The following is an 18,483-nucleotide window of genomic DNA, read 5'->3' as shown; positions in this document are numbered from 1 at the left end:
AAATGTTTTATATAAACACAGTATATTTCAAAATTCCATAATATGATTTTAATGAAATTACTTTTCTCGCTACATCAAATTTCTCTCATTCCTTTTAATTTCTTTTAGCACAGATCTGTTAAAGAATCTTGTATCAAAACATAATCTTCTACATCTAAGTGCTACAAGTGAATACATAATCATCACTTTCACCGTATATTTGTGTTCTAAGATATTTCACAACTGAGAAGGGGAATACAGAGGAGAATACAAAGAGGAATTCCATGAAAGAGGAATTTATGATCAGGATTACAACTTCTTGCCTCTCTATTATCTGTTCCCTGTAATGTCCTACTCTCTTCCTACTCCTACCTTCTCACACTACACATACACTGAACTCCCTTAAATATCCAAACTCCAAGTTACCTCCCCTTTCTCCAAGTAAGTGCACATACTGAGCACTTGCTACAAGGATTCAGAACCGGTACTACATTAAGGACAGTATCATTTGAGAATGGAATACATTTTGTTTAATGAGGAATAGGGCATAAAAGGTTACTTTCGCATGAACATGGATGAGTTTTTCAACTGTCCATCTCCTCTTTTTCTCCCTCATTTAACACCTCCCAAGTTCCCGCATCCATCCATTCAATTCGCAATGAAAGAATTTCAACCTTTTAACATTCGGTTGTAATTTCCTCTGAAGTCAGTTTTGTAGATAAGCTAAGCCCAAGTCAGTATAGAAACTCTAGAAATAAATTTACATTATAACCACCATTGTTTGTCACTAGCACATTTAACTTTGTAAGGGAAAAAGCTGAAGTTAAGACATCTCTGATATTCAGTTTTTCAACGCCACAATAACATGTTTTATCAATAACTGAAGCAAAGCAGAGAGCAATGAACTTCCCCCATGCTCATCAGTTACTGGCAAGAGTAGCCCTCAGTAAGCCTGGTTTCACTTCCAACACACCCTTCTCCATACTTAACAATTAACAGGAACCCTATTTCTTTCAGTAGATACAGAATCAACATGATATTAACGGTTAGTTAATGACTGAGAGTGATAACTACCTACACACAGATTTCCTTAAAATCTACTAATCCTCTATACTCCCCATTCACACCTAAAGAACAGCATTACCCTCCTCAGAGTCAGTTTTGATCTATATTATACTCACAAAAAAAATGCACAGCAAACCAATAGGTGCTGGGGAAAAAAAAGCAAACAAACAAAAACCCAACAGTGCTAGACATTCTGCATAAATGTTTCAGAAGAGTTAAATATGCACTTTGAGTTCTACCTCTACATAGTTGCCCTACATAGCCATAATGGGAAAAGGGAATAAAAGAAACAATTTGAACAGATTTTCAGACACAGTTCAGTGTATTTAAAGTTTTGTGTCTTTGGGTTATTTAGTCGTGTTTTTGGAGGTAGTTGAAGGCTGCATAAGGCTGGAGCAGAATTATCAAGAACAGACAAGCATTATCTATTGAACACCCATGGAAGAGGTAAAAGCAGGGGAGGAGGAAAAAAGAATGGTGCATTTAAACTAAGGGATTTAAGGCATTTCTGGAATATTTACAGTGACTTTTGGGAGCAAAATCAGTTTTCTATGGAACTGATATCCACAAACTAATATGAAACTTAGGTATAAGTTACACAACTGCTTGGCTATACTATATTTGGCAGTGTCTACATTTTACAGAAATGTCTCCCTCATGTTTAGTAGTACTAATTATAGAAAATGCTATCACATAGCAAGACTACGTGTTGTTCAGTGTACACCTTCATGTAACCAATTATTATTACAAATGAAGGCTGTAAGATGAGCACTGTTCATTATCTACTAATTAACCAAGACATCTCCTGCATTCACTACACCTGAGAAAGAATAGATGATAAAACTTACAAAAATATGTTTGTTTTTCCTAAACAAATGCTTTTATATATAAATAACTGCATTAACTTATAAGCAGCGTGCATAACCATGGACATTAACTGCCAAGCCAGCATTTACAAAGGCAGGCTACAGAATCAAGAACTGAGCAGTCCAGGAATAGGAACACAGCACCATTAGTCAATTTTAATAAGGGAGCTGTTTCTAAAAATTAATAAAGTGATAATAAAGATTTGAAATTAAATGATCTTCTACATTTATCAAGTATAATTTTGAAAAGTATTAAAAGAACATAAAAAAAAACCCACAACAAAAAAAAAAAAACAACCACCAAAACACAATAATTCATAAGAACTTCCAAACGTGAGCAAATAGATGTCTTTAACAGAAACAAGCAGTATTTGAATACCGTTGTTTTTTGTTGATGTTCTTAAAGTGATCTTTTGATTAACTCTATGCCAAAAAAATCAAGTTTACTAATGCTCAGTTCACCAATTAAACTTCAAGCACCCCTACTGCAGACAGAACAAATATCATTACTTTCATTTCAAATTAATTTGTCATGCGATCTAGCTAAGAAATTATGATAAGTACTAAGCAGGAATCAGAGAGGCACACATCCCACAAGAATAGAATTAGTCTATTTACTGAGTACTTTCTCTAGCCCATGGTACACAAACATTAGGCCGCAGTTCTGCTCTAATGACTTTATAATCAAAGCTTCAAAGGCAGCACAGTGAGAGAGGGTAACAAATCAGTAGGTGAAAGGTTGGGCAGGATAAGTTAAGAGCTCTGATATTATATACTACATAATATATTCCGAAAACATTTGCAATAAAATTCAGTTTTAAAGAGTAAAATAATGCATTTGAATGGTAGGTATATCCATTTCATTTTACTTAACAGATACAACATTAACTGCAATTGGAAGCTAAAATACTACTCTGCACAACACATTTCTTACATTGTCAGCAATTTATTCTATTTATTACCCAAGGTAACTGCCTATCAGGCTCAAGACTACCCAGGTGACTCAGTTGTTCTACTTGCTCCATTAGAAACCAGAAAGGCGGAGTATCCTGATCACTCTGTGAGACACACCGTGATGACTATGTAAAATGCTGCTTACATTGGGTAACGTGGGGGGCAAAAAAAGGTGAGCAGTTTGGAAGACAGTTCTTGTACAACAGGCATGGAAACAACCACGCAGAATCACCTGACCAGAATCTCTTCTCAGTAATCAGCTCATAAGGAATCAGAATGAAGTTACACAAGCAGCAAAACAGACAAACCATTCCTGAGTGGCAGCTTTTCAACATCCCAATCTCCATCCAACAGAAGGCTGCAATGAACGTTTCTACTTCCTCAGCCGTTGCTGTCTTCTCCCATTCACTGACTTCAATCTTTTTTCCAGTCTATCGGTTTTATTAACTAATATTCCCAGAGAAAAACTGAGGTAGTGATAGTTTCAAACAAATACAAACTAGGTTAAAACAAAAGTTACAACCTTGTCAAAGCTGAATGCAGACAATTACAGCATTAGCCTTGAAGTATAACAAATAAGAGAGAAGTATGACAGGTGCATCTTACACTAGAAAATATCATAACTGTTAGGTTTCCCTTTTATCCATTTCAAGCATAATTCCACTGTCAGAATGTTATCTAAGAGGTTATGAGGTACAGATTAAGTTGTGTAAGTATTTTTATTCCAAGTCAGCAATATGCAAAATCCACACCTAACCTGTACTTAAGATGATTTAAAACTAGTAAAACACAATCAGAGATTTTAAAGTAAACAGGTTTTCAATAATGCTGTCTAAAAAGGCAGAAAAGCACATTGCATCTAATGATAACAATCTTAGTTTTACTCATCTTTTCATGTTGAAAAGGCAACTTGCTCAGCAGTTTCAGATACTGCCAATGTTCCCAAAATACATGATAAAAAAATGCAACTGCAGAACTGCATTACTTCATAAAAAACAGTCAGAGATTATACAGCTTTTTCTACTGACTCAGACACATTTTAGATCACTCTAAGATGCTGATATGCAATACAGTATCCAATCGCACACTGCATGTGGAGATACTTTACATATGCTAATATAAAAAGGTGCATTATTCAAAATATTACTGAATTTACTGTCCTTAGGCTGTTCGCTATGAAAATTCTATCAACTCTAATCAATGAGTTTTTGAACTTCAATAAGTTTAAGACAGCAGTCAGTTAAAAAAGGAGATTTAGTGGAATTCCAACTTGATAAAATTTTCTATTGGTTGGATCAAAGAAGAGTCGATTAGAAGATGACTTTCATGACCCAGCTATAGCAATATAACTAACAGGAGCACAAGTTTATACACTCAGTTAGCAAATCCACTACTGAACTGTAAGTAATTTATCACAGAAAAATAAACCTTTGCAGCAGAACGGGTTTCCAACAGCTATTCTGAAAGCAAACAGACAAACGAGACAATGCGCAATATAAGAGTATACAACAAAATGTTACACTTCATGAAGAAAAATAATCCCTTTAGGTGTATGGTGATTTATGCTTAAAATGTTGAAAGGCACGCTATTCAAAGACTGTAAAAAGAAAACCAATAAAGTGGAGATAATACAGCATAAGCTTCTGCCAAGAACAGTCTGCACTGGTGACAAAACTATAGCAGAAGCCAGTTCCAGTGATTAGGATCCTGACACCATAACTTTAATTTCAGAAGAGTTATTAAGTGTAGTGTATCTGATTTAAACTTAATGGGAAACATTGTCTTGCTTTACCTTGCTATACCATGACAAAATCCATACGTACAAAGAAAACTCACCATCAGCAAGTTTTTAACAGAATGTGCTGTTAAGCAATGAGTCAGCTGGCAGCATATCACAAGCAGGGTGAGTATTGGAAAGGTTAAAGTCACAGCAGGATAAAACCACTGTTGTTTTTTTGTTTTGTTTTGTTCTGTTTTTAAAATCATAACAGAAATTCCAGCTGTCACAGAGAAACGTAGCTTTATGTTGCCAGAAGATCACTGGCTTTATCTGTATTTCTAAGCAGCTGCCTCTTGCAGCTAAATACATTTAAGTGCTGTTTAGGGTAAGCCGCTGTGAGCCTGAATCTTGCCTATGCAAAAGTGCTGAAATAGAATACTGTGCCTTCAGTAACACTGTTGTTGTTACAGATTCAGCATCAACATACAGGGAACAGAAATACATTTCACAGAGAATAACACAAAACATGATTAACAACTTATCAGTTTTTATTTCTACTGGAGTTAAACACAACAGCACAGAAGTCTCAGCACACCATGCTATTCATAAATAATCCTCTAGACACCACTCTTAATCCCAAGGAACAAGTTAATTTGTGAGCCTGCCCTTTGGAACAGCATCAGTGGCATGGCTCTCTTTTTGAACCTTTTCCTTACCTGAACTGTTACAAGGAATGCTTGAGGAAAATATATTTTTTAAATGTCCAAAGTCTAACAGAACACTGAATAAAAACACTACAGATATATCAAAACATCATCTTTAAGTCATACTTTTAACTTGCTATTTCAAATTATACTTTAATTCATGATGTATTAAAAAAAAAGAAAATGAAGGCTTGCATAAAGTCTCTGAGATAGTTCATTAAAGGATCAGTAATGGAAGCATTAATAGTCTGCATTAAAGGTGCCTTTCATTTAATCACATTTTTTTAATAAACATTTCTTAAAGCCCTGATGTTAGAGATCAGTTTCTCAAAACAAGGTGGAGAAACACACATCCTCATTATATACTGTACAAAGACACTGGTGGAGAGGATAAGGAGAGGCAGAGGATGCTTTAAACTTCAGTTTCAATAAAGTGTTGACACAGTCTCTTATCGTTCTCCTTATCACCAACAGGTGAAATACCAGCTGAATAAAATGATGATAAGGTGGGTGGAAAACTGGCTGGGCTGCTGAGCTCATAGAGTTGTCAGCAGTGTGCAAATCCCAGCTGGTGGGCAGTAACTCGTGGTGTCCCTCAGGGAATTCCTGGGGCTGGTGCTGCTAAATGACTTTAGTAATGACCTAGATGACAGGAGGCATATTTCCTGACAACAGCATGCTGGAGGAAGCAGACAATATACCAGAGAGTAAGGCTGCTAGGGGGATATGGACGATAAGGAGAACAGGCAAATCAGAACTTCATTAAATTCAGCAAGTGAAAGGCAAGGTATTGAATCTGGATTGGACTGCACCAGCACAGGCCAGGAGCCCACTGCCCAAAGAGCAGCTCCACAGGAAGGCTTGGCAGAATCCAATGGGTGATACAGTATAGCTTGTCAGCAAAGATGACCAAAGACATCACAGGCCATAGTAGTAACAGCACAGCCAGCAGGGCCAGGGAAGTGTTCCATCCTTTCTGTACAGCACTTGTAAGACTGCGCTGGGACTTTGCCCAATTTTGAGTTCTCCCATTCAAGAAGGATGCTGACACACCACAGCAAGTCATCAAGATGGCAAAAGAGTTATGATGTGGAATATTGACAGCAACACCACAAAACCATGACAGCTATCAAGATGGCCAGAGGAGAGTCGCATACAAAAAGACACCAACATATGGGTTCGGTTTTTAGAAGGGCAGGGTAAAAGCAGACCTTACAGCTTTATACAACTACTTGAGCAGAGAACGTCGATGAAACCATATCCTCATTAGAAGTGCAGTCATGGGGTAAGATAAAACAAACAAGCTGGAATAAGGGAAATTGCAATCGTATAGTAGAATCCTTCATTTATTTACTTGCTTACTGCGAGGGTAATTAAATACTGAAATGGATTGCCCACAGAGGCTGTAGAAACTCTGCCCTTAGAGACATTCAAGACTAGGCACAGCCCTGAGCAACCTGATCTAATTAAATCTGTTTCAAGTAGGAGGGCTGGACTAGATGACCTCTGGAGGTCACTTCGAACCCGGATTATGATTGTACAAGAAAAAACCCTGATGATGTCTGCTGGATTTACAACGACACTGATAAAACATAACAGCTTGTTGTTTCTATTACACTGGTGAAAAATTGCTGCATGCAATTCCTGATTTTAAGAGACAAGGGAAAAACAGTAAAATATTTGGGCAGAAAATCCATACTTTCCTTCCATTGTAGTAAATCTATTCCAGTAAGTACATGAAGCAAATAAAACTGAGCTGCTTCAAAAGTCTATACAAGCCAGAATTTTCATTCCTCTCATCCAAGTATAAGACTGAAATAACAAAATTAATAACGTTTGTGGGGGACAGTTTCTAAGATCACTTACCCTGTGCGTGACTGTCCAACTTTATCACAAATGTCCAAGATGAGGCCCCAGTCCTCTGCAGTGTTCATCTCACTGGTTGCTTTCTCTAATGAACAAAATACAAATATAATAAATCAAAACATAACTATAATAATTTAACAAAATTGACAAGAAAGACGTTGCAATGCTATTTCCGTATAAACTAAACATACAACGTTGTATATTTAATAAGTTCATATAACTGTTGTAACTAAATATTTTTACTTTTCAAATGTTCATTTGCAATTGCAAAGTTAAACTAATAAGCAAACACGCACTTTTTTTCCCCACATGATAAATATATATCTAGAAGTATATCAACTATCAACAGATTTGTTTTTCTTCATTTGGAAGAATAAATATCCGAAGTATCACTTCCCTGTTTGCAGTCAGACACAACAGAATTTACTCCATCCTCAGACACTTCCCATTTCCCTTCTATGTCCTTCCTCCTTTATCAATAAGGGGGCTTCTACAAATCATTGAAAGGTCGGTGATTATTATCTCCTCGTTGTTATTTCTGCTTTGGATGACATATTTTACTTTTTAGTTACAAAGCTAATCAGATAAAATCCACTGAGACCCTCTCTTCCAAATCTTCTGCATAGGACAAGAACAGTCCCTCCTGAAGAATGAAGAAATAAAGAGAGGTGGAAAACAAATCAGTAGGAAAAAAAGACCCTTTATTTTTCCCCTAGAAAAGCCTAGGTACACAGTGGGTAACAATAAAGAAAAGTGATAAAGAAAACTAAGATTTAAACTGCAGCTGTAGGGAACCGTATCTAAAAATTCATAATTCAGGTCAGGGCTGGAGACCACAAGGCAATTTCCAAACACAATCACCAAGGTTGGAAAAGTTGTCCAACATCATGCAGTCCAACCACCCACCCACCACCAATATTTCCCTCTAAACCATGTCCCTTAGTACAACATCTAATTGCTTCCTGAACACCTCCAGAGACAGTGACTCCACCACGTCCCTGGGCAGCCCGTTCCAGTGCCTGACCACTCTTTCAGAGAAAAGAAGGGAGGAATGATGGGCACAGAACTATACTTGCTTCATCTAATATTCACCTCAGTCTGCAAAATACACCTTAGCAATGAGTATGATCTCTTCCAGTGTGCTTAGTCTTAAATAGGAAGGAAAGATTTCCTGTATAAACTTTAGTGTCGGGGAAGATTAATTAATCCAAACTAGTATTTGCAAGACTATGGAGAAGAAAAAAACTCTGGACAGATGCTATGATAGCATCTGGCACTAAAGGGACAAATATTTTATTTTACTTTCAGTCCACTATTGTTCCAAATCATGCTTAGGGCTAGCAGAGCCAACAGCCAGATAAATGCCTCCATTTTTAAACCTTCCTCATAAAAGAAACACAATTCAGTCAGTATACAAACTAAAAATGCCAAAAACATGAGAACAGAGCAACGTGATTGTAGCCTGTCTATGTCAACAAACATTGTTCTGTTGCTCCAGAATTTCAATTCTGTGGTTGAATACTTGCGGTTGAATGGATACTTTACACAAAACACTGAGCCCAAGCAGAGTTGCACCTGAGAAGCTGTATCTACACTGCATTCCCTGTTCAGCACAACCCATACCATGGATCGGCTGCATAGAGACAGCTCAGTTCCAGGGCTCCTGTTGCAGCTCACTGCCAGTCCTGCTGGAGCTGGACCAGCTCCACTCCATGCCTACAGGGTACCCTGCAGAGCCCCAGCCCCATCCAGGCTCAGGGCTTTGTAGCCTTGCACTGCCCACGCTTCAGCAGCCGCAGAGCTGAGGAATCCAACAGCATGGAAACACCTATGCTGTGTGTAATACTGGCTGTACTTCTGGAAAATATTCTCAATGAGAATATTTTGCAAGTGTATCCACAAATCCAGTTACAAGTTTACTATCACAGCTACTCTGTCTGGTCAGGTGGTTGGGCTCCCAGGGGCAGCAGTCATAGCACCCAGCTGCAGGAGTTCAAGAAGCACTTGGACAACGCCCTCTGACATGACAATTTGGTCTGATTTCTGGGTGGTCCTGCGTGAAGCCAGGAGTTGTACTCAGTGATCCTTATAGGTACCCTCCAACTCAGGATATTCTGATCCTATGATCATCTAAAAACTGTCCATTGCCACAGAGTCTCCATCACCAGACACTAAAAGGTTCCTTACTACATGCCGGCCTGGAACCCAGCGTCACTGAGTACTTTCTGTCTTCTCTAGTAATTAGCATTTGTTACTTTCTTAATAGTAAGACACTCGCAGTGCCCAAGCTGAGCTGGACTGACACAAAAAAGCCACTCTCTGAACATTAGCGCATGGCTGTCACCTTTCACCACTCCCAGAATGGGAGCAAAAGAATGCTTGGAAGAAATCCCTGTGTTGTATCAATGTTTCAGAGACAAAATTACAACTCAGAGCTGTTTAATTACTTACACAGTTACCACTTAACGCTCTTCTCTGACACAAGGCACAGACCTGCAACCAAAACTGTCTGCACTCATTCAACCTTTGCACACCCCAGCTAACAGGTGGCACCCTTCTCACCTGCCGGTACCACTGGCACATCACTATCTCAGAGACAGGGAAGGCAACACACACTTGTACCTGTGAACACACAGGGGATGGAACCTGAACTTAAAATGTTCCTCATCCTCCCTTCTCTGATCAAAATTAATTCTGTCATCACAATAGCAGTGCTTACCTCAGCATCTCCCACACACCTCACTGCTAAAACCTTACCTGACGACTGCCTGCCAGGGCAAGATCAGGTAACGCTTCAGACTGCACTGAAATAACTCTTAAAGACAGCACTGGCTCCTTCATGAAACCAGAGTTCTTTAAAACTCACTGACTGCATTTCAAACACAAAGAAAAACAGACCTTGGTGACCCAGAGGCAGACATTACCATACCCTGTCCCTCATTTCCCAGAGCAGCTCTCCCACAAATCAGTATCACTAATACACCAAAGCGCAGGAGAATTTTTTCTAGCATAGACAAAGCCTTTGAATTAACACTGCAACTTTAACCACTGCAACACATCACATTTCTCAGCCACTTCGCAAAGCACAGACTGTGGAACCACCAATCTTCTCCCTTCACGTTTCTCCCGTACCCATAAGAGCTGGCATGCCAAGTGAGTGCCATTTTATCCCAGATTCAGACTCTAACATGTATCATATCTGAAGAAACAGATGCGTAGGAAAAGACCAAGGTAAGGTAAGCACTAGTTGTATATATTTTGATAGAACAAGGGAGAATGGTTTTAAACTGAGACGGGGAGGTTTCATTTCACAGAGTCCCACCCCCCTAGTATTATGGTTTTTTTCTGTTTGTTTTTGTTTTGTTTTAGTAAAAAATTATGCTGTGATTCTACCTGAAGTTCTCCTTATGCTCAGGAGCCATAAGAAGAACACACTCATTGCCACATCCCACCAGACCTGTCATGCAAGTATCAGCAAGTTGCTTGCATACCCTTAACAGTTCTGCACCTGAACAGCACCGTGCTGCCTGGTCACAAGTTTGCAAGACTATCCACTGCCCACACCATGTTACACTGCAGGTTTAAGTTATCTAAAGTTCAGATTTCACTGATATTAAAGCATTCCAATATTAGAACTGACCTATTTGTTTTCTGCTACATATTCCCAAAGATGTTAAAACAATCTAGAATTTTAAGAAACGGCAATAACAGCTCAAAACTTCCCCTAAACCCAACATTTAAAATCCACATAATTTGAAGTATTTAGAACAAATGTAAGTAAAAACTTAAAGACTGTTCTACTAAACCAGGATTGAGCCATTCTAGTTGGTATTTACTTACTCCATCCATGGACATAACTGCCCTCCCCCTATCACATATCTCCGAAATGAGATACTGAAGTTCTTAGTGAAGTTACAAAGAACAGAGTGGCCAAAGGCAGTCTTCACTTACATAGGGAAATTACTATAAGTTTCCAGCTGAACAATAAGTTCTCAATAATCTGTTACACCAATGTAAACACCATGGAAGTGACACAAAATCCAGCACTCCCCATCAGCCTTCTCTCCCATTGTCCCACTCAAAGTCCTGTTTCCTTCCCAAGGCTAAATAATATCCCCTCTCTCTATATACGAATATAAACACAGATATGTGCTTACAACATCTGGGGATTTCAGCAACTACCAAGTCTCTTCAATAGGAAATGAAACTGACTGCATGTTTTTGTTGTTGTTGTTGGCAGTCACGTGCCATGTAATTCTGTCCCCATATCTTTCCATGCCACGTGATTAATTTCATTCTTTTTGTCTGTCAGAATGATCAACACATGTATTCGACAATTCTATACAAACCACCTCTTTCTATTAACCACACACACAGAACCACAGAAAAAAAATAAGGCCAATTCATTTTGATTTAAGCAAGACTGAAAATAAACCTCCAGCAGAGTACATTTGTAGACAGAAACTAGAATTCCCTGTCACACTGTTAACTTCAGTAAAGCCATCTGGGTCAGGGTAATTCCAGGTATGAGTATGGACTGGAGGAAAAACTCATAGAAAACAGAAGGACTTGGAGGTTCTGGTGGATGAAAAGCTGCATATGGGCCAGCAATGTGCTCTTGCAGCCAAGAAGGCCAACTGTATCCTGGGCTGCAACAACAGGGTTGAGAGCAGTCATTCCAATGCCTGAAGGGCACCTAAGAGCAGGAGAAAGAGTGACCTTTTACATGGTCTGATGGTGACAATGGCCTAATGGCTTTAAAAAGAAGAGAGATTTAAGTTGGATGTTAGGAGGAATTTTTTTACTCAGATAGCAGTGAGGCAGTGGACTGGGCTGCCCAGTGAAGCTGTGGATAATACCCCATCTCTGGAGTGCTCAAGGCTGGGCTGGATGAGTCCTGATCTGATGTGTGGCTGCCCTGCCCATGGCTTGGGTGTTGCAATTAGATGATCTTTAAGGTCTCTTCCAACATAAGCTACTCTATGATTAGCCAGTTTCTTCTTAACTGCATTCACAGTACTCCCAAAAAGTCCTCCTGGATGCACTGCTGGGGGTATCCAATGAAGGCAGCACCAGCAGACCTGAGGCAAACAAGCAGCAGTGGCAGAGCAGCTGGGAAGCCATCTTGGCTCACTCCTTCAGAGGACTGTGTATGATTTTGCTGTCAAAGAGGCGGCCCAGCCAGAGACATCACTCAGCAAAATGAGCTGGACAGAACAATGATAAAGGGTTTAAAGATCTGCTAGGAATGCCTAACAAGCTGGGCAAAAGTGATTTAGTGACTTCAGTGCAAACTGTAACAAATCCACAGAACTTAAACAACCTTTCACCCAGAGGTATTACAGCAGAGCAGGAAGGTGAGCACATTGGAGATAGATGAGACAGATGATGACGGCTCCATACACAAGGAGGATCACAGGCCAGAAACACAAACAAGTGCTGCCAGGATCTATTGCAGCTCCCCACAAATTAAGCCACAGTAGAAGCAGCATTTCGGAAAGGAGATCAGCAAGGGACACCACCATCCACGTCAAAGATATAGTGTTATTTTTATCACAGGGGAACAGATTTTACATGCTGGAGAACTACTCTGATTTCTCCAAATGCTGACGTTATAACACACGTTGAAATAGAGGAAAGCCCTTAAAAATGACATCTCATCCCTAAGAGAATAGAAAAAGAATTATCAATAAAGTAAAGTCTAAAAAATCTCCATTGCCAAAGGAATGTTTGACACTGGCTTCAGATTTGTCCAGCTGAACTCAAGTCTGGTGATTCTTTTTCAGAACGTGATAATGAAAAAGAATTTGGGAGAACTATTACATAGAAGAGGTATTTACTTTATCAGGATCCTTGTCTGCATTGCCATTCTTCATTGAGATCACACAACGAAGCAAAAAATTCTTGTTTTATAGAAACATTTAGGAAGAACTGAAAGGGAGCTGGCTACAGCTCCTTTCCACAAGCTTTCTGCTCAGCTCACAGTTAATATCCTTTCCCCTAAAACAACGCTGAGAAAAGCAATTGGCCCATATAGGCAAAAAAAAATAAAAGTGCAAGTGTCATAATAAATTGAACCAATCCTTGGAAGTCAGCCTTCCTTGCAGCCAGAGGTGGGTTAACTCACGGCTTGCATTCTTCACAGTTCACCAGGGTCAAGAGTCTCCTATGTAATAAATCTCCCTCCTTTTGGCAAACCCAAAGCTGTCCTAAACAGTGAGAAGCCCAGCTCACAGAAACACATAACTGCGTGGTTTTGAAGATGATGTCTAACAAAGGGGATAGAGTAACGTTGCTGACTAACAAAGAGGATAAATCTATAGATTAATCAGTTTAAAGAGCAAGAGAATTTTATTACAAGAAATTATACAATGGGATTTAAAGTCAAAGCATTTCTCACATCCTACTGCATCAAACTGTATGCACAGCTTAGGATATTACTCAGCAACATTCACATGTAATCCATGCATGTTATTAAATTTCTAAGAGTTATATATTTCTGTAAGTTACAAGCATAAAATGGTCACTAAGCACTACTGTTGAAAATGTGGGAAAAAATCGCTGCTATCAAATTCGTAGTTTTATTACACCACCAAACTACCTGCTTAATCTCCTGTTACAGTAAATAGAAAGCCTGATTCTTTCCTTTATTCCCACTCTTGTGATGCCTCATACCATTACAACAACGAGAACAAGAATAACGTGCAAAGCAGATGCAAGGAGTGCCCTCATCTATTGCTGCAAACAAGGGAGAAACATTGTCCAAGAGTCACTTCCATTGGCATTCTGGACATCTGCTGAATGACGGATCAACTTCTAAAAAATAATCCAAAATGGTCTTTCAAAAGTTAATTAATTAATTAATTCACTTCTGAACAACTCAGACCAGACTGCGTGTTTATTATAGCCCATAAAACTGCAGAAATGCGTTAAAACAATAAGAGCACAGAGTGAGAAGTTCTTCCAATTGTCTGATTTCAACATAGGTCACTTCTGCAATGCTAGATACCAACTTACTATTAAGTAGGCATAGGTCCAGAGTTACAGATTTTATTCTTGAGGCAGCATCTCAGTAACGCTTCTGAGCTGCTCCGACAGCTACTTCTTCATCAAACACAGCCTACCCACCACTACTTAATTGGCCTGTCAGGACAGATCAGCAGACAGTCTTTTGGTTCTTAAAGTACAATGTACCACTACCTCACCTGTGTCAAACTTACAGAGAAACTTGCAACCCTACCTGAATTTAAGACTAAAGTTATGAAATACGACTTCCCATCTAACTAATAACATCATTAATTCTAAACCCCTACACAGAGGATTAGAGTCTCTAAACTACATCCTCAGCAGTTCAGTATCTTGAAGGGTTTGTTTTGTTTTGTTCATATTCCAGTGTTATACTCCTTACATGGGTGCACTGTCAAATATTCCAACAGCTGACTGTAAAAACCCACACCAATTTCCACCACCATTAATTAGCACCCCCTTGTGTAGAAAAATTCCTAAATATGGTTAACATGACAAAAGAGAAAGTACTTGGATTTTGTGTGGAAATTAGGATACCTTGAGAACGATAATGGCTTACCTCCCCAAATCTATGGGCAGATTAACAGAATGTTTTAACTACAGTCTTAACATTCTTCTGCTGATCACGTTTAAAGATGAGATGCACCCCTCAAAATCTCAGCACTAAGCTGACTCCGAGTGGCATGTTATCCTGGATGACCAGGGTGCTAACAGGATTAGACAAATACTGATGGCTGGGGAGAAAAACAGAGAAATCTCTCCTTCTGAGCTTAGAGACACGCTCCTCAAAATAACAGAAGACAATTTCGTCCCAGATGTGTTCACTACAATTCATCATCCAAAGTATTTCCAAAATCATTTCCAACAATTGCACAGTACTGAACAGTAGACAAGAATTCAGTTACTCCAGACCAAGGTCCAACTTCATATGAAACTAAAAATAGCTTCTTTCCTGCTTCAGGAATCTGATTTTCAAAAGAAAACTTTCTTGCTGAGAAAGAGAAAAAGCGGAGCTCTCAACTTTCCCTCTGAGAAAAGAAATGAAAAGTAACACTACTGCTTGACAACTTTTGGAAGTATCCCGAGAACATGAGAGCTCGCTGTACAGCTGACGTATCTGATGAAGCCTGCCAAGAAGTTCATCCAGATAATAACGCATTCCCGAGAGGCTTTGGGGAAGAAGGCCCTGGGGACGCTTTCCTGGAGACTTCAGTGTTCCTGTCCTCTTGGCACAAACCCAGCTACGTGATGGATCAAGGCAGCAGGCCTCTCAAAGCGTGCTGCCACCCACCCCACAGCCTGCTGCTCCTTCAGAAAGGGGGCTGTAAGAAAGAGGCTGCGCTCACTGCCTGCGGGCAAATCAGCCTGTTGCCCACTGCCTGTTCTTCCAACAACAATCTGGAAGTGATTATTTGTGTTCACACCATACACAGAGCACAGCTGCTGAAAACTATCTACTAGAGAATATGCAAGTCAATTACAGTAGGCAAGGCGCTGGCGTTCTCCACCCCCAGAAAAGAGCAAATAACCCACTGACCCAACGTCTGGGTGCTGCCGCTCCACGCCATGGGACGCACAGTGCTGACACACACAGCTGTCAGGCTCAGCTCTCCATAAGCCCACTCAGGCAGCTTGATCTTCACCCACTGCAAGGCAGCAGCCCTATGAGATAAGAAAATGGGCACTTTGCCCAACCCCAGCTATCACCTTTTAATCTTATTAGTTCCAATCATTCTCACAGATATTACCGATGTTTCAGTCCCCTAATGGTCCAGCAGTGCAAACTCTTCCATGTGTTCAGAAGCCAAGTTACATTAGGAGACAGTGAAATTATGAGCAAAAGACACTTACAACTTCTTGAAATAAATAATTGTTGATTTTGCCAGCAAGAAAATTACAAATTAAAGGGAAGCCTTCACCAGAGAAGGTTGAGGCACACTTCATTATTCCAAATGGTAAGGAATGTGAGCTATGCTTCACTAAGACAAGACACACTCAGAGCTGTTGATAACATACGTGAAGAACTTGTGTCACACTCCCTCTTTTATGCACTAATCCTTCCCCCAGTAAAGATCCCTACTTCCCAAATGGCTCTGAGTTGCCTTTTAAAGAACTGGAATCACTGAATTGGAGCCCTGACTTCTAAAGTTGGGTAAACATCAAGAAACAAACGGTATATTTGCTGTTGAAAGGCGCAGTAAATACAAAGCCAACAGAGAAACTTGTTCCAAGAAACACAAACAGCATCATGCTGCAGTTACACAGTAAGAAAATATTGGGGGTGCTCAACCGAAGATGAGAAGCCACTTTATGAGATGCTGTTTCCCAGCCAAAGGATCCCTGTCTCAGTGTAAGGCAGATGTCAGCAGCAGGTAGGCAACAAGCTCTGTTACACAACCAGAAATCAGATATGCAAAACGATTTTTTGCCTGCCTACGTGTTATTTTACCTCTGTTTTGGCCTCATGAGCACTAAGCACAATTCTTCTCAGGACTGATATACCCTCTCCAAATAGTCTGGCCTCGGAACGAGCAACGTGGGGATGAAACCTGATCATAGGACTTCAAGTTGCACATGAAGGGGAAAAAAACAAACCTCCTCCAAAAATGGATCTCAAAGCCCTAACAACGAAGCAGCGGATGGGCCTTTTACTCATCCCTTTGCCAGGACTCCGGCCATAGAGCAGCACGGCCCCGTACGGAGCATCCCCGCCGCCAGGCCGTGCCCGCAGCGGGGCGGCCAGGCCGGAGCCCCGCCGCCAGGAGCCGCCCGCCGCGCCGCCGCCCGCCGCCAGCCGTCCGCAGCGGAGGCGAGGCCGTGCGGCAGAGGGAGGGCCGGGCGGAGCGGCCGGCGGGGCCCGGGGTTACCGCGGGGAGGCCGGGGCGCGGCGGAGCCACTCACCCACATCCTGGTCGAAGGGGTTGGTGGCGAAGAGCGGCATGGCGGGGCGCGGGGGAGCGGCGCGGCCACCCCTCCGCTCCCGGCAGCGCGGCGACCGATCGACAGGCCCGCGGCGGATCCCGCTGCTCCTCCCGCCGGGGTCGCCTTCGCCGCCGCCGCCGCCTCCCAGGGCTCCGGAGCCAGCCCGCCGCGCGCAGCATGCCGGGAAGCCGGGGCCGGCCCTGCCGCCCCCGGGAGCGACGCGTCCCGCCCCGCCGGGAAACAGCGCGGCTACGGGAGAGCGGAGCCCCGCGGGGGCGGCCCTGTGTCTGCGGACCGGGATGCGACTGGACACGGGGTCTGTCTGCTACTGACACCCGGGGGCGCCGCCACCTTCACCCCCACACGCGTCCGGCTCGGTGGAAAAGCGGACTCAGGGCAGTTTTACTTGGTTTTATTTTTTCATAAGTCGGGTTCGTGCCCTGACAACACCTGCTCCCCGTGGGAAATGTTCCGAGCTTCGTCGGGCTGAATTGGTAATTCATTGCTAACGCCATCGTGCTTTTGAAATGAGTGGCACTGTTGCCCAGATGTGGGGCGATTGTGACGGTATTTCACAGCATGGCACGTGTTTGTGTGCAGTGTCAGTGCTCCACAGCTACAGAATCACAGAACAGTGGGGTGTCCCGAGTCGGACAAAAAGTCCAGCACTTCTTATCATCATAGTATCATAGTATCATAGTATCACAGTATCATAGTATCATAGTATCATAGTCTCATGCGGGTTGGAAGGGACCTTAGAGATCATCGAGTCCAACCCCCCGGGATTCGAGCCTCCTGTGTAGCAGAGCGGCACTTCTCTGTTCCCCAGCCATGTCCTGCTTCTTCACTTCATGTCCTCACTGACATCAATAAAATCCATCCCGTGGTAAGAATTTGACTCATAGGATGTGACACATTGTGCCTGTTCCTGCTGTCACATGAAACTCATTATCCTGACGGACTTGTTTAATTACTGTAAGCTAGTTGGGTAGCAAATGAAGCCAAACACTGGGCAAATATTTGTGTGCGAAGAGGGAAGAGTCATAGACATCAGAAAGTAATGCTGGCACACCACAAGTCTGCAAATGAAAGCTAAAAAAGGTGCTGCTCGTATTTGCAGTGCAAATATTCAGTGAAATCAATAGCCCTGACCATGTTCAATATCGAATGTAATTGTACATCAGGCAGACTTTTGACAATTAAAATACACAGCAAGCCTCTTTCCATAGGGGTTTGCTTTCATTAGGCACTTCTTGTTTTCCTTATTTTTTTTTCCCAGGATCTTAAGCTCTGTTTCTTTCCCTGTGCTGCAGGTCAGCACTGATGTGCTGCTTAGGACAGACTCTTCCTAAGGAATTCAGTATTCTCTTTTTATATCCTG

At 41.4% G+C, this 18,483-nt stretch overlaps 1 protein-coding gene across 1 annotated transcript in view; it reads right to left on the bottom strand.

The window, feature by feature from the left end:
* The window catches only part of STAM (signal transducing adaptor molecule), a 30,814-nt gene extending 13,494 nt beyond the window's left edge, over positions 1-17,320 (bottom strand). Inside the window, exons 1-2 of the mRNA XM_015853436.3 lie at positions 17,082-17,320; positions 7,155-7,239 (exon numbers count right to left, since the gene is read on the bottom strand). Coding sequence (XP_015708922.1) covers positions 7,155-7,239; positions 17,082-17,121 — 125 coding nt within the window. The 5' untranslated portion in view covers positions 17,122-17,320. The remainder of the gene's footprint in view (positions 1-7,154; positions 7,240-17,081) is intronic.
* Between the last annotated feature and the right edge of the window lie 1,163 nt (positions 17,321-18,483).

This window comes from Coturnix japonica, chromosome 2, assembly GCF_054131305.1.
Source record: "Coturnix japonica strain WE chromosome 2, WE-NBRP24, whole genome shotgun sequence".
Taxonomy (NCBI): Eukaryota; Metazoa; Chordata; class Aves; order Galliformes; family Phasianidae; genus Coturnix; species Coturnix japonica.
Note: the sequence above shows the minus strand (reverse complement) of the source record. Positions and strands in the feature narration are given on the sequence as shown.